The 17,462-nt window shown below is 36.1% G+C and overlaps 1 protein-coding gene and 1 long non-coding RNA gene across 2 annotated transcripts in view; one reads left to right on the forward strand and one right to left on the reverse strand.

Annotated features, from left to right (window-relative positions):
* Positions 1–17,462, forward strand: part of LOC149136673 (uncharacterized) — a 367,529-nt gene that overhangs the window by 185,886 nt on the left and 164,181 nt on the right. The gene's annotated exons all lie outside the window — the stretch shown is intronic.
* Positions 1–17,462, reverse strand: part of LOC106872297 (uncharacterized) — a 149,339-nt gene that overhangs the window by 93,452 nt on the left and 38,425 nt on the right. The window contains exons 16-27 of the mRNA XM_089348316.1: positions 17,342–17,452; positions 14,208–14,318; positions 12,956–13,066; positions 12,408–12,518; positions 10,661–10,771; positions 8,737–8,847; positions 7,536–7,646; positions 5,838–5,948; positions 4,124–4,234; positions 1,905–2,015; positions 1,658–1,768; positions 493–603 (exon numbers count right to left, since the gene is read on the reverse strand). Coding sequence (XP_089204442.1) covers positions 493–603; positions 1,658–1,768; positions 1,905–2,015; positions 4,124–4,234; positions 5,838–5,948; positions 7,536–7,646; positions 8,737–8,847; positions 10,661–10,771; positions 12,408–12,518; positions 12,956–13,066; positions 14,208–14,318; positions 17,342–17,452 — 1,332 coding nt within the window. The remainder of the gene's footprint in view (positions 1–492; positions 604–1,657; positions 1,769–1,904; positions 2,016–4,123; positions 4,235–5,837; positions 5,949–7,535; positions 7,647–8,736; positions 8,848–10,660; positions 10,772–12,407; positions 12,519–12,955; positions 13,067–14,207; positions 14,319–17,341; positions 17,453–17,462) is intronic.

The raw sequence follows: 17,462 nt of genomic DNA on the forward strand, positions 1-17,462 counted from the left end.
GTGTGTGTGTGTGTGTGTGTGTGTGTGTGTGTGTGTGTGTGTATACATACATGCAATGTGTATGTCCTTATGCTTTTCCGTGTGCTGGGATACAATAGTGATAATATCACAAGTGCGTGGCTAAGTGGTTAAGGTATTCAGCTTACAATGGTAAAGTCTTAGTTCGATTTCCGTCGACATATCGTGTCTCTGAGCCTGACATTTTATTTCACGTTTCTCCAATCAATTCAGTTGGCAAAAATGAGTTGTACCTAGCATTCAAAGGGCTAGCCTTAACACGTTCTGTGTCTTGCTGAAGCACTCTGAGAACTACGTTAAGGGTACTCGTGTATGTGGAATGCTCAGCTATTGGTATGTTAATCTTACGAGCAGGCTGTTCTGTTGATCGGATCAACTGGAACCCCTGCCGTTGTAACCGGTGGAGTGCCGGTTACACAATGCGCTAATTAGCCTAAGTATTTATGAATTAAATTATATATACAATTTTCATACCAACGGAACAATCTGATTTCGTATATCCAGGCATGCACAAGCAGCTAAAGGTTGAGTTTTCATTTGTGCAAATTCCTTCATTTTGGCAAGGATCACTACTGCAAGGATCGTCTGCAAAATATGAGAAAATAAAGTGAACTGCGACATCAAAGAACATATTAATATAAAGCAATTGTCATATGAATAATTATTTTAAATATATCAATAAATATATGGTTGGCTGACTGGGAACTACTACTGCTGGGAGAGAGAGAGAGAGAGAGAGAGAGAGAGAGAGAGAGAGAGAGAGAGAGAGAGAGAGAGAGAAGAGAGAGGTGAGAAAGGAGAGAGGAATTAGAAGAGAGGAGAGAGAAGAGACAGAGAGAGAGAGCAGAGAGAGAGAGAGAGAGAGAGAAGGAAGAAGAGTACTACTTAAGGGGAGAGAATCGCTTTTGTTTCCTCCTTATTTCGAGAAATCATTATCAAGTGATGAAAAAAGCATACATTATTTCCATATAATTCTTTTACTAAATTTTTCAGTAGTCACGGATAATATCATTTCACTCTCGATCTGAAATATCCAGCACGGCATAACTAGAAATATTAAAACTAGTTAGTCTGAAGTTAGTTGAAAATGAAAATTAAAGGCCAATTTTTTTCTTTTAACAGTGAAGAAAAGAAGTGAAGAGAGAAACGTTGATTAAATACACTAAAAAATATCAAACTTCTATCTTCCATCTTTGATTCAGTCACTGGACTGCGGCCATGTTAAGACACCGCCCTGAAGGCTTTTAGTTGAACAATAGGTCACATAATTTTCGTCTAACAAATTCATTCACAAGGCATTGGTCAGCAGACAAAAACCGTCTGGCATGGGCGCCAGAACTGTCACATCACGCTTCCTTATTGGCAGGCGTCCTCTCGCGCATACCAGCCAGATCTCACTGCCAACGATATGTAGAATAACTGTGACTTTTGAGTCTCTTATGTCGTAAATAACCAGCAAGCTTATTAAAAGATAACTGCTAGCGACGGAAGCAGTATTAATATCGAACGGTAATCTTTATATCTCACTTAACGTGGATTAGAGAAATCCTCTCAGGTATACAAACAGTGCTGAGAGCACAGACATATAACCTTAACAAACGAAAATCGTGTTAAACAAGGTCTGCAATTTGACGCTTACATATTTCGCATGTTTCTCCTACAAACCCTGGTAGACAATGACATGTAAAGTTCGATCCTTTGTTTGAACATAGCGCTCCATTTTGACACGGTTTAATACCACATGGATCAACTGAAATAAACAGAAAATGCAAAAACAAATAAAAAACATTAAGTTAATATACTTTTATATAGGAAAAAATAAGATTAAAGAGATAACACAAAGTGAACCTAAGTTAGCAAGCAGGAAACTAAATCTTATTTCTTACTTATAGAACAAACTGTTCCTCTGAAACCTTGATTACAATTACATGTGAAATTGTGGCCGGCGTTTGTACATTTTCCATCATTTTCGCATGGATCACTACTACATGGATCGACTGAAAAACAAAAAAATTATTTCGATAAAATTCACATTTGACGGAGTTTCTTTTTACATTTTGGAAAACAGAGGCACTGAATGAAGAAAAATCGGTTGTTCAGAAAAGTTATACTTCAGAGATACACACCTACATTTCTAACCCTAAACAACACATTCAAGTAGATGCATAAACGACGTATATATATATATATATATATATATATATATATATATATATATATATATATAGGGAGAATTCACCAAAAAACAACAGAGGAAGACAGGTGGTGTAGAAAACAAATAGATGTATTAGTATAACGCTCAGGAATTGAAGAAGTCTTTAACGTTTCGAGCCTACGCTCCTCCACAGAAAGGAACACAGAAAGAAACAAGGAAAGAAAAAAAGGAGAGACAAAAAATGTGTGTTGTGGTCAGTGATCTATCATGGCGAATATATATATATATATATATATATATATATATATATATATATATATATATACATATATATTACATATACACTGTTGTTGGTAAGATTCAGCTTTGCATAAGATGTCCACGCTTATTTTGATTGACTGCAACTTTCGCATAACTGTCCACAACCAAAGTGGAGTCTACATTCTTGACTTTATTAAGTTGCTTAAGTTGCCTGTTGGTTGACTTGCCTACATTGGTGTACCCCATGAAGATGAGGCAATTGTCACTAATTCTTAAGTTTTGTCACTTAAATATTTTGGATTGTTTATGAATCGTAGCAAAATATTTACAATTCAAATTTAAGAACTTCTTAGCAAACTTGGTTTAAAGTTTCAAGAAGAATATGTAACGGTTAATATTTTTGTGTTTTTAGTTTCGCTACTTGAGCACAGTGTAGATTTCGGATTAAGCAAAATGTTTACTGTAAACCAATTATTCCTTCGCGAGTTCTTTAATTTCTTCTAAAGGATTATTCCATTGTTCTTTTTCTGAGGGTCGGAGGTCCTTCCGTTAATACTGCTGACTAAGTTGTTGAGATTAATGTGTGGATAGTGGATTGAAGTATTTACTGATGAAAATGATATTTTCATTTCGTTTATTATCTGATTTATATTTATATAGCTTAACATCAAAGGCAACGTCTAGAAAGTTAACTCTCATTATACTAATAGTCACATCAATGATAAATCGTAGTTCTTTATATGTGCTACTTAAGTATTTTCTTATTTTACCTTAATCCCGATCGTTTATATATTTATAAATAACTAGATGTTTACCTCGATAGAAACTTATGCTCACAGCTTGATAAACAAAAATCTATAACCACTATAGCAGACATATTTGGAGGAATCAGCACGTAATGATTCTAGTGGATGTAATCTTTCAGTAAGTCAAATATTTATGTGTAAATGGGATGGCCTCTCCATATGCCGACAAGCATGCTTATATATGTAACAGCTATATTTTTTACTAGATATATGAACAGTACTCTAGTGTAGAAAATGCATGTACCTTTGTGTTTTCAACAATTATTTACAGCTTCAATAGTTTCACAGTTCGAAGGAAATATTTCCCTTTTAAAATTGTGTTTCCTCATAACTACGAAGGAGTGGGACTAGCTCTGAACAAACCATGCCCTCTATAATAATAATATTCATCGTGTAGGTTGTTCAGCAAACCAAGGCACCAGCACCAACACCATTACATTTTCTCCATATGTCTGGTGGCGATTTTTTTCTCTGAAGCTGTGTTGCTAAGACAGAAAGAGAAAGAAGGAGAGAGAGTGGGGAGAGGGAGAGAAGGAGGATGGTAGAGAGAGAGAGAGTCCAGTATGAATGTCTATAAGTATTTATATAAATACAATAGGCTTATGCTGTGGATTTTTCGTCAGTAGTTAGTTTAGTAGTCTGCCCACATATAATGACTGCTTTGTTTCCATTGATGGAACCAGAATGCATTAAAGTAGGGAGTCAATATTTTGTACTAAATCTCAGTTGATACATTTTTTCATTTAAAAGTTTCACTCGTTAATAAACGTGGAAGAATATGTATGCAAACTAATATTTTTTTTCAGTTTCCTAATTGTTTTTCATCTACTCAAACCTATAAAAATAATCATTATTTAAATTTAAATAAAAAAAAGTTTCAAACCTATTGAGCAATCATATCCTCTATATCCTGGTTCACAATCACAGCTGAAGTTCTTTCCTTGCTTCATGCATTCACCTCCGTTTTTGCATGGATTACTGCTGCAAGGATCAACTGAAATATACATATATATACGCAGATACTTAATAATAAAGCTTATATCCTTTATTTGTTTCAGTCATTGGAATGTGGTCATACTGGAGCACCGACTTGAAGATTTTAGTTGAGAAAATCAATGCCTGTACTTGTTTTAAAGTTTGGTACTTATTCTATTCTATTAGTCTCTTTGCTGAACCGCCTACAGGGGTATAAACAAACCAATACCGGTTGGTAGGCGTTAGTGGAAGATTAACGCAGAAAAAATACATGTGTGTCTGTGTGTATGTGTGTATCTTTTCTTCTGTGTTATTCCCCGACTAACACTTACCGACCGGTATTGGTTTGTTCATGCCCCTGTAACATAGCGGTTCGGCAAAGTAACCAATGGAATAGAATATGTACCAAACTTAACAATAAGTACATGGTTCGATTTTTTGACTAAAAGCTATTTATACATGTATGCGTGAATGTATGTATATACGTATGTCTGTATGCGTGTATGCAAGGACGCTTATTTGTTTGAATGGCTAATACTGTACTTTGAATGTACCGCCATGATTTTAGCATCTGAATCCGGCATAATAGTGTAATTAAGGTGTTTGTTCTGAACTCATGATTCTGGGTTTCATATCATAGAGCAAGACCTTCATGTCTTCTACCACAGCCTTCAGTAGTATTTGGTACACGGAAAATACAGAAACGTGTGTGTGTGTGTGTATGTGCGAGCGTGTCCCGGTATAAAACACCAGTGATATTCCGCAAAAGACTTAGCATGTAAAAGTACTTGGGTCCGAAAAAAGTACTGGGGTCGATATGATCGTTCAAAATCCTTCAACCTGTATTGTGTATGACACGTGATGCACAAGGCATATTTTTCTGACATTCATGCATCATATGTGATACACATTCCCAGTTTCTTTAAAACCACAAAAGTAACTTGAGACTTATAAAAGAAGAGTTTTATATTACTTGGAACATATGAAACAAAAGATGACTTAAAGTTTGAAAGAAACATGAACATTTCGGACAAATTGATGAAAATGTTTTGGAGAGACAAAGGGTTATGGTGGTACTCCAGTCTGGCCGCAATCCATTGATTGAATCCATTAACAATAAGAACCAAAACAATTTCAAATATAATCACTTGACATGCAAAAACACAAGGCATTTTGACTTGTATCTATAATCCATTGAGTATATCTCTTTACATTGTTGATTTTTTTTTCACGGGAGAATATTGATATCAATGAGAACCTCTAACCGCAATATTGATGATCTCCGTTAATCATCAATTATTATAATTAGGCTTTCAGGACTCTGGGAAATCTTGGTTTGTATATGGTATTATTCTAATATACAGGAGGGGGTGCTGAAAAATTCGTGGCTTTAACGGTATTGTGGAAGGCCTGATTGAAAGCCCAACCTTTCGCGTTTGTTTGTAGGACTTAAAAGAACTGAAGGTTCGCTGCGATAAGTACGTGAATCTGAGAGGAGAAATATGTCGAATAAAATCATAATTAACTGATCCATTTATATTTTCTTTTACCCAAAGCCAGGAAATTTTCGGCACCCCTTGTGTGCTGTAATATAAACTGAGAAGTTTTGTTTGTGAACGAACCTATTTCGCATTCTTGTCCTGTAAATCCCGGAAGGCAGTTGCATTGGTATGTCGATCCTTGATTTGAACAGTTTCCTCCATTATTACATGGCCCACTGCTACATGGATCGACTAGAAATATACCACAAAATAATAATAATAATAATAATAATAATAATAATAATAATAATAATAATGATAATAATCATCCCTTCTACTATAGGCACAAGGTCTGAAATTTGGGGGAGGGAGATAAACGATTACATCGATCCCAGTGCGTAACTGGAACTTAATTTATCGACCTCGAAAGGATGAAAGGCAAAGTCGACCTCAGCGTAATTCGAACTCAGAACGTAGCAACGGGCGAAAGACCGCTAAGCATTTTCGTCCAGCGTGTTAACGATCCTGTCAGCTCGCCGCTATATATGCCACAAAAATAATATTTATAATAGGTAAATATATTGGTTACTTTAATTATGTAATTTATAACTGATTCAAAAAGAACTGAAGACTTGTTAGATTTCTTTGTAATTTTTATACATTGGCATTTAATTACTAATTTCCAGTAGAAAGGTACGCTAAATTCGCTATTATCGTAGCCAGGTGGATGACAAAGGAGATCTGTCTCGGGTGACGCTTTGAATGGACGGCACTTTTGAGTTTGCTGTATAAGCCTGTATACAGGGAGTGGGATGGGGAAAATTCAAGAACTCCCCGGGGAGATACACACTATAGCTGTGTTAGTGAAATTGATACAACCCACAGCATATTACCTGAATTTATTTTATCAATATTACAAGATATAAACTCACAAAATATGAGACTTAATGAAATAGTATAACAAATTCATTGCAGCCTTTTCCTGTTTCTGCTATTCTTTGCCAAATTAGTAGGTGCTTACAAGTGAATGGATCACAATATATTATGGGGGGGGGGGTATGTAGATGTTATTTGTTGAATCGTCAAAGTGCATGGCCTAGTGGTCAGAGTGTTATACTCACGATCGCGAGATCGTGATTTCAATATCTGGGTCGAGTGGTGCTTTGTGTTCTTGAGCAAAACGCTTCATCTCACGTTGCTCTGTTATCACTTCGACACCTGACATCTGGCACAACATGCATATATTCAAGCTACGCTGATTTGATGGAGGGAATGAGCTAGTGTGCAGCACATGAGATCACTACAAACAAATCATTTACGCAGAAATGTTCAACGAGAAATTGTAGAAGCGTCTGTCTTGGACTGCATGAGACCACTATCATTTGCCGAATCATAAATGCATTAAAGTGTTTTTCGTGTTCTGAAAGTAGACTATAGGAAAGTTATTTCCAGATGGAATGTCTCATTTATAAAGCTGCATTCATAACAAAGCACTTCAGTACTTACTATAAGCTAGCGATTCACTAACCAATATACAATGTAGTCACAGCTTATACCGCATATTCTATTGATATACGGCTGAAATGGGCCATTAAGGTAACAGTGTGTTTGCTTGTTTTTTTTTAAAATTCAATGAACTGTATAGATGATAGTATATGTATGATTGGCTCTTTAAAAAGCTAATATCATGCCGTATTCCAAGTCTTGTCCATTAGAAAATCTACCTATGCAAAATGTTTTTAAGAGCATTGAAAGATGTAACAGGAAAATATCGTAAAATATATTTGTAATTCTATATTTATTAGTGGTTAACAAGCAAAGTTGACATAGTTTTCCTACCTATATCACAATTATCGCCTCTAAATCCTGGTAAGCACTGGCACGTATAATTTGTTCCGTGGTTCGAACATATCCCCTTATTCTTACAGGGTCTGCTGCTGCATGGCTCAACTGGAAATAGATTGCAAATCTTTAGCATTCACAATTTTGAAGCTTTAATTTTGAGATTGTGTACTGAAACAAGCAAGCGGGTGGCGGGTTATAATATTCATTTAAAATACACATATAGACTGTTATATTAACCTTTGTTTTATTTTCTATAAACAATAATATTTGATTCTATGAAGTAGCGTTAAGTCAGCGACCGTAAATGTACGACAATGTCTCTTGCCGCTTAATAGAAATTTTCAAATTTCAGTACAAGGCCAGCAATTTTAGGAGTAGGGTATAATCGATTACATCGACTCCAATGTTCAACTGGTATTTAATTCATCGACCCTAAAAGGATGAAAGGCAAAGTTGATCTCAGCAGAATTTGAACTGAGGACGTTAAGAGCCGCAGAAACATTATTAAGCATTTTCCAATGCTCTACAATTCTGCCAGCTCGCAATCTAGACATCACCAACATAGCTATGTTTCTTTATTTCAGGTAAATGTAAAGCAGATGGTATGAAATTTATAGTTTCATATCACTACACTGTCGTTGGGTCTTGATTATGTGATAATAGGAATAATGGATAAATTCTGTTCCTATATTCTATTTCTTTTTGGCCTCTCTATATCAACAGCTTGATTTAAATAGAATTGTCATTTGTTTAGTGTTAAAGTCTAACATTCTGCTGTAAATATCTATTATACCTGTACTGTTGAAAATTAAAAGTATTCACCATAGATGTACCAAAATTGCAGGCATATAGTGCCAATTCTTTGACATGTAAATTGGTTGTCTGCTGCCTATACTAATTATTTAACCTACCTATTTGTATACGATATATGGATATTTTTATATATAATACGGATGGTATATTGGTTTTATTTATGAAACCAAGGTACAAGTTATTTGTTAAGTAAAAGGAAGAGGAATACAATGATTTGCAGTGATGTTCAACAAAGAACTGAAACCGGGCTACAGGTTTTGCTCACTTGAAGACTACTCTTACCTCTACAAACCTGTACGAACAACAAATATATTATAAGGAAATTCATCAGAAATACTTTGAATTAGTTATATTAAAAAGATGACACAAAAACTGAACCTACCAAGGGCGCAGTTAGTTCCTTGAAATCCCGGTGGACACTGGCATATGAAATCTGTGTTATTATTTGTACACGTTCCTCCATTTTCACAAGGATCACTGCTACATGGATCAACTACAAATGCATACATAATAGATAGATAGATCGATCGATCGATAGATAGATAGATAGATAGATAGACAGATAGATAGATAGATAGATAGATAGTTAGATAGATAGACAGATATATGTATATATATATATATATATATATATATATATATATATATATATATATATATATAGATAGATAGATAGATAGATAGATAGATAGATAGATAGATAGACAGACAGACAGATAGATAGATAGATAGATAGATAGATAGATAGACAGACAGACAGATAGATAGATAGATAGATAGATAGATAGATAGATAGATAGATAGATAGATAGATAGATAGATAGATAGATAGACAGACATACAGATAGATAGATAGATAGTTAGATAGATAGATAGAATAGATAGATAGATAGATAGATACAAACGATCCGTTGATTAATTATGAATTTGTGGTATACATTTATTCATTTATGGATCTTGTTTATTATAAAAGAAAGAGGTAACATAGTCGAGTTAGATATGTAAAACATGTTGAAAACTATTAAGAAAATATTGGTAATGGGATATCATATTATACGTTAAAACAATCGTTTACCTACGAAACATTATTGTATAAGAAATTACTCTGAATTAAATATGGTTCGGATTATTATTCCAGCTTGACATCTAAAATGAAACCAAATCCCAGCGTTACAAAATACATTGCAACGTGTTTTGTATGTATGTATGTATGTATGTATGTATGTATGTATGTATGAATGTGTGTATGTATATTCTATACATCTGTCTCATCCCTTTCTCTCTCTCTCTCTCTACACACACATTGACACACACGCACGCGCGTGCGTAAAATTTGTGTGTGTATGATTTCGTGAGTGTGCGCCCGTAGGCAAGTCACATAAACATAGGTCGCACCGATAATCCATGGAATGCCCCTTATACTTTAGTGAGAAGTATTTTATCTTATTTCAAGGCAAGAATAAAAAAAAAATTGTGAACTATTGAGCGAAATCTGGGCAAATTTCTTCAAGGGATACCAGATAAGCCACGTATATCTGGATCCATCCCATTCAACGATGACTCTCTACTGGAATGTGCCATGGTATCACAAAACTTGACTTAAAAATAACTTAAGAGATTCTAGAAGTTATCTAAGTTATTGTTATGAAGCGAACATACTTTTAAATATTGTATTTGTGTTCCCATTCCACCGAAAGCTTGATATATATATATATCCATTTCTCTCTACCGAAAATTCTTAGTTATTATTGCTATAATTTCGGACGCGTTCTTGTTCTATCTTCGATATATTGATTCGTTCCGGCCATCACACACTACTCTTAGAGAACAATTTTTGTTTTGCGGTTATTCAATCTTACTCGTTTTTACTTGACTTTCCAAAGATCTTGATATGCGTATGATTTTTGCCAAAGACCTGTTAAGTATTATATAATTGGTGTCACTTCATGTTATTGCGCCAAATTTCAATTGTTTGAATTTTTCGGTGGGTAGCGAATAATCATGCCCTCCCATACTTTTTAAATTGTACCTCGTTCTGTCTATTTCGACAACTTTAACTGCGGTTGCCTGTACATTTTCCTTTCGTTTGCATTGCACCCAACAAGATACGACGAACAAATGTCTTATCATCGCTTTCCCCACTACATCTCTCTCTTTCGCCCATTCTAATTTCTCTATCGAATGTATGCTTTCAAATGCCTGTGCGTCTGTATGTGTGTGTGAGTCTGCGTGTATGTGTATGTATGTGTGTGCGCGCGTGCGTTCGTGTGTTTATGACTGTGTGTTCATATGAAAAAATTACGAACCTATAGAGCAATTCTTTCCCCGATAACCAGGAAGACATTTGCACTTATAATCATCTCCTTGATTTGAACAATCTCCATTATTAGTACATGGACTGCTGCTGCAGGGATCCGCTGTAGATAAACAAACCAGAAAAGGAATTTACAGAAAATAGTTCAGTTCGTGGTGTTGTTTTTATTATGGAAGTTATGTTAATTAGCTGAATCTCCAAGTAAATTGCATTTCGTTCATCATGTGAACTGGTTAATATTTAGCGTCAGTAAAGCAGTGGGGTAGCAGAATCGTTAGCACTCCGGGCAAAACTCCTTAGCCGCATTTCGTCCGTCTGAGTTCAAATGCCACCGAGGTCGGCTTTGCTCTTCATGCTTTCAGAGTCCATAAAATAACAACCAGTTGAGCACTGGGGCCGATGTAATTGACATACCCATTCCCCCGAACTTGCTGGCCTTGTGCCAAAATTCGAAACCAATATTTAGCGCCAGTTTAATCAGATTGTATCAAAATATAAATTAGTATTTAACAAAGAATAAAAAAGAAAACAGGATGATAAAGTGTATAATTGGTAGAGAAAGTTATTCATTGAATTGGTATAGGTATATAATCTAGTATAGTACACATAGAATGGTATAGTAGACACAAAATTTAAGAGATTGTTGTATGGAAAAATGGAGATATCTAGGATATGAAATATATACAGGAAATATGAAAGTGGGAAAAACAAGCATCTTTTAACAAGTATGTAATATATATTAGTTTTGTTACTGGAATATATAAGCGTTATTTTCAAAGTGGGAAAATAGCGGATTGGTGCATTGGTACATATGCCATCAATGAAGAAATTTTATGAAAGTAAAGACAGCTGTAATATAGTTTGAATTATATTATATAATATAGTTTGAACTATAATAACATAATATATATGATTTGGTGTCCACCATTTTCACCGAACGCCACCAACTTACAGCAATTCTGCAAGGAGGTGAGTATTTTTCAGATTTACAAGAGAGTCACAGGATGTTGATTATCAAGAGTCTGCAGAAGATGAAGAGGTTTGAGGATAAATTTCCCTCTTAGTAAGTCTGGCACAGGTTGAATAGGTATGTATGTATGTATGTATGTATGTAGATAGTTAAATAGATAGTTATATATATATATATGTAAGTAGCTTGCTTACCAACCACATGGTTCCGGGTTCAGTCCCACTGCGTGACACCTTGGGCAAGTGTCTTCTACTATAGCCTCGGGCCGACCAAAGCCTTGTGAGTGGATTTGGTAGACGGAAACTGAAAGAAGCCCTTCGTATATATGTATATATATGCATATGTATATGTGTTTGTGTGTCTGTGTTTGTCCCCCTACCATCGCTTGACAACCGATGCTGGTGTGTTTACGTCCCCGTAACCTAGTGCTTCGGCAAAAAGATACCGATAGAATAAGTACTAGGCTTACAAAGAATAAGTCCTGGGGTCGATTTGCTCGACTAAAGGCGGTGCTCCAGCATGGCCGCAGTCAAATGACTGAAACAAGTAAAAGAGTAAAAGGGTATGTATGTATATATGAGCATTACTAAGAGATTAGAACTTATCATTGCAATTTAACGAAGCTCTCATCAAAATAACATGCTGTATCTGCTTCGGGCGAGAAGCCGATCAGCTTGGATACGTCCATTAATCTAAAATACAACGACGGGGTGGTATAAAGAGTCATTTAAGTATGCCAATAAGAATAAAGGTAACATGTTCAACTTACTTATGGAACAATCAACTCCTCTGTAGCCGGGCAGACATTGACATACAAAATCTGAGTCCCTGTTTGAACATTGTCCATTATTCTGACAGGGATTACTGCTGCACGGATCCACTAAAATTATAACAGAACGACGCTGAAGTGATTTCAGTTACGTCTACACGTAGACACATGCACACACATACACAGAAACTCAGACAAACACACATACATAAGCATTCACACACACACACCACATGATATGATATTTATTTTACGGCCAACACAGCGTAAATCAGAACTTAAATAAATGTAAACGTTATAAAACTCACACGAGGCAAACAAGAATATAAACATATATTTATGCTATAGATATTGTTTTACTAATGACGGGCCAACATAAGCACGTACACTCAAATTATGCTGCCTATCACGGCGCTAGTTTAGTTTATGACTGCTGTATATTAGCAGTTGATTTACGCTGTTGATAGGGGAAGGGAAGCCAAGATACGCATTACATTTATTCCTCATGAGTTTGTTTTTGGTTTCTTTGCTGAATAATGTTGTCTTACCTATGGAACAATTGAACCCTCTGTATCCCGGTAAACATTGACAACTGTAGTTACGTCCCTTGTTCATACACACGGCTCCATTGTGACATGGCTGACTGCTGCATGGATCAACTAAAACAATTTAAAATAAAGAATGTTTTTCAGAAATTCCTTTACAACACTGATGTTTCGAAAAGCGCAGCCTACTAAACTCTTTGAAATATTTCAGTTACCATTTAATATTCTTTTCTTCTCTAGGTACAAGGCCCGAAATTTATGGAGAAGAGGCCAGTCCATTAAATCGACCCCTGAACGCAATTGGTACTTAATTTATCGATCCCGAAATGATGCATGACAAAGTCGACCTCGGCGGAATTTGAACTCAGAACACAAAGACGGACGAAATATCGCTAAGTATTTCACCCGGCATGCTAACGTTTCTGCCAGCTCGCTACCTTAGTTACCATTTAATATTATCAAATATGTAAGGTGGCGAGCTGGCAGAAACGTTAGCACGCCGAAAAATTGCTTAGAGGTATTTCGTCCGTTTTTGTGTTCTGAGTTCAAATTCCACCGTGGTCGATTTTGCCTTTCTTCCATTCGGGGTCGATAGATTAAGTAGCAGTTGCGTACTGGGTCGGTCTAATCGACTGGCCCCCTCCTCCAAAATTTCGGGCCTTGTGCCAAGAGTAGAAAAGAATATTATGTAATACGGAAATTTATAGCTGAAAAAACTATGTATATCTGATGTATTTTAGAGGTTGATATGAATATTCGTTCGTCGCAGGTTCAGTCCTGCTGCACAGCGCCTTCGACAAGTATCTCTACTATAGTCCTGGGAAGATCATTGCCGTGTGAAGGAATTTGGTAAATTGCAACTGTATGGATGTCATTTATATATATATACACACACACACATGTATATATACGTGTGTGTATGACAGTGTATGTGTGTGTGTATGTTTGAGTCTCTGGTTGGCACTGCCCAGTACGACCGGTATCAGTTAATTTACGTTCCTGTAACATAGCACTTCTCCAAAGAGGCAGAAAGTATAAGTACGAGAATTTAAAAAAATAACAAAAAAAAAAAAAGAAAAAAAACACTAGGGTTGATTTATTCCTCGATACCCTTAGTCGCAGTCCTTTGATTAAAATAAGTAGAAGTTGAACGATAAAATATATGCACAGGGTAGAATTGCATTAGCTCGATGGTGATATTAATACACTAATAATTCTACAAACTTTTTTGACATTTTTGACAAATTTCTCGTACCGATCGAACAATCTCTTCCTTTGAATCCTGCTGGGCATTGGCACATATATGCTGATTCTTGATTGACGCATGTTGCACCGTTCAAACATGGGATACTAGAGCATGGATCAACTACAAACAAAAATTGAATATGAAATGGAGTTTTAATATAAGTTTAATATACAACAGTTAAAAGACATTGAATAACGGGATCCTAATGGCCAGTGGCCTATAACCTCTCTTCGAAGTGGGGGAGGAAAAAACTTCATGGCTAGTTGTTGTACACAGGGACAAAGGAGAAGATTTAAGCGCAAGGGATTGTCTCTTTAGACCATTTTCCGTAATTGGCTTGTTGGTCTCAGGACTACGGTAGGAATTAATGACTTGTAGATACGTGGCATTTCGTTATGCAACAATAATATAATATAAAGTATACAGTAATCCCTCGCCATATCGCGGTTCACCTATCGCGGTTCACCTATCTCGGTTCACCTATCGCGGTTTATTATTTAAGCTTACGTCGATTCCTCTGCAGTGTTGCTTTGCGTTTATAATAAAATAAATATATATAAATTATAAAAATAATGAAGAAAAATATATACAGTACTGTTTCTGCTTCGCGGATTTTCACCTAACGCGGGTGAGGTGGGGGTTTGGTGGAATGTAACACCCAGGATAGTCTACGGATTATTGTATTAGATGTTTTAATAAGTCAACACCACGTTCTAACAAAATTCATTTGAAATCTCTCCTGAAGTGTAAGCAGGGTCCAAAGATATCTGTCCTAGAATTTACGATGTTCTTCGGGTCGAGTGAGTTCTTTACTACGCTGGGTCATTCCATAGACCGACCATAACTATCTTTATCTAATTAATATATATATACGTAATCTGATCAATAAGTATCTAGACTGTTGTTATAGTAACAAAACTAAAGCAGGCAGAGTAAAGCCGCTTGACACTGACTGACCTTGAACTCTACTGTGCATACGCACTAAGTTTTAACATTCTAGCTCACTTCCGCTGTTTACAGCAGTGCTTAGAAGTAAGGTATGTAGCGTGTGATCGTCGCATTACCCATGACAGAGATTGTTGAGCAGACAATCTGCATCAAAGCTTGGCGATACTTGCTCAGAGACCTACGCAAAGTTTTCAAAAGTTTTCGTCGTTCTCGACATCATCAACGAGATCTTGTGCAACTGAAACACGAGTGTCTTTTTGATCAGCTGAAAGCAATTTTGGCACACACTTGGCAGACACGCGTCTCATACCCAAATCTTCAGTGATAATGGACTGAACTGAACCGTAACTAATCTGCACATCCTCTGATAACTCATGGATGGTGATTCGACGGTTTCCCCTCACAGCTGCACGCACATCTGCACGCACATCTGCGATGTTTTTCTCAATTCTGCTGGCTGCAAGTCTCCCAGAACGTTTCGTCAGTATCGATATTTTTTCGGCCATCTTGAAAAAATCTGAACCACTCATACACTTGTGAATGGCTCATGCACTTCCTCCCCGTACACCTTCTACAATTTTGTGTAGGCCTCTGAGTAGGTATCGCCAAAACAACTTTCTCTGTCATGATCAGTGCGACGATCACATACTACACGCGTTCCTTCCAAGCACTGCTGTAAACAGCAGAAGTGAGTTAGAGACGTTAAAATTTATTGCGCATGCACAGCAGAGTTTGAGGTCAATTTTTGCCGAGCGGCCTTACTCTGCGTGCTTTAACTTCGTTACTTTGGCAACAATCCGGATACTTATTGATCAGACATCGTATGTATATGTATGCATGTATGCATTTATGTATGTTTATGTATGTGTATGCATGCATGCATATATGTATGTATGTATGTATGTATTTCCAATGCAGTACTCAACTCGAGTTTGCGGCTATTTATCCTCTAGAATTGTAGTCTTAAGTAAAATGAAAGTTGTTATGGTGTAGAAAACTCAGGTGTTACATAGCGAAGAGCAAATTATAATACAAATAAGAAGTTAAAGAATTTATCACATCTTTGATGATCAGTTACAATTATTTCTGTATCACTCTTTTTTTTTTTAACGCCATTGTACGGGAAAAATACATGCGAAATGTGACGAAACATTTTCGGTTTTACATACGTGAATGACACTTCATCAGGCTTGCATCAATAGGTGTGCTCTTAAATATATTTGTATGTATTCAGGGATAAAGAGAGAGGGAGAGAGAGAGAGAGAGAGAGAGAGAGAGAAGGGGGAGAAAGATTAAGAGAGAGGCATGCATACACACACACATATTATATTCTTTGCTAGTAGTCTTTCAATTGAGAACTATAAGATAAAGTTTTGATTTCCATCATGCCTACATGTTAGAAGAGTTTGATTCGTGTATAGGCCCCAACATATTAAAAAGGAAATCGGAACTTGTTAATTCTGTGGTACATTTAGATTAAGACACACAAGATGTGTGTCATAATCATCGAATATGAACGCTGTACTGCAAGGAACCTACAAGCTTTAAAGCGTTTAGCTCGGTTTTAAACACTTTCAGATAACTGAGTGTACCCGATACACAAAGAGTCATACACGCACAAACACACAAAATCATACGTGCTCACACGAGCATAACACGCTGAGAAGCATACATGCATATATATATATATATATATACATAGACAAATACATAGACAGGCAGATACATAGACAGACAGATACATAGACAGACAGGCAGACATCAATAGATAGACAGATAATGTTATACATAAAGACATAATAAAACCAAATAACAAATGTTTGTGTGTGTGTGCGCGCGCATGCTTGTATGCGTAGGCGTGAATAATAGTTAGGATGTAGTGTTCATGATCGTAAGATAGCGGTTTCGATTCCTGGACAAGGCGATGCATTATGTTCTTGAGCAAAACCTTTCATTTCACATATTTTCAGTCTATTCAGCTGACAAAAATAAATAATTCTAACTACGGAACAAGGCCTCGTCTAGCGAGGAAATAAAAATGCCAGAAAATCCGGGAAACCAGCTATATGAGCCTATAGCTGGGGAAGGACCTTTATCCATTTTGATAGACAGGTAGAGAGCTAGATTACATAAACAGACAGATTGATGCATCACTTTTGAAAAAGGAGTTTTAGTAACTGTGACTATATAAATACCTATCGAACAATCATTTCCTCTGTACCCTGGTTGACACTGACAAGAAAAACTTGTATTTACGTTAGAACAAATACCTCCATTATGACAAGGGTTGCTGCTGCATGGATCAACTGAAAAAAA

The sequence above is a fragment of the Octopus bimaculoides genome, chromosome 3, assembly GCF_046866305.1.
Source record: "Octopus bimaculoides isolate indiv1 chromosome 3, ASM4686630v1, whole genome shotgun sequence".
Classification (NCBI taxonomy): domain Eukaryota; kingdom Metazoa; phylum Mollusca; class Cephalopoda; order Octopoda; family Octopodidae; genus Octopus; species Octopus bimaculoides.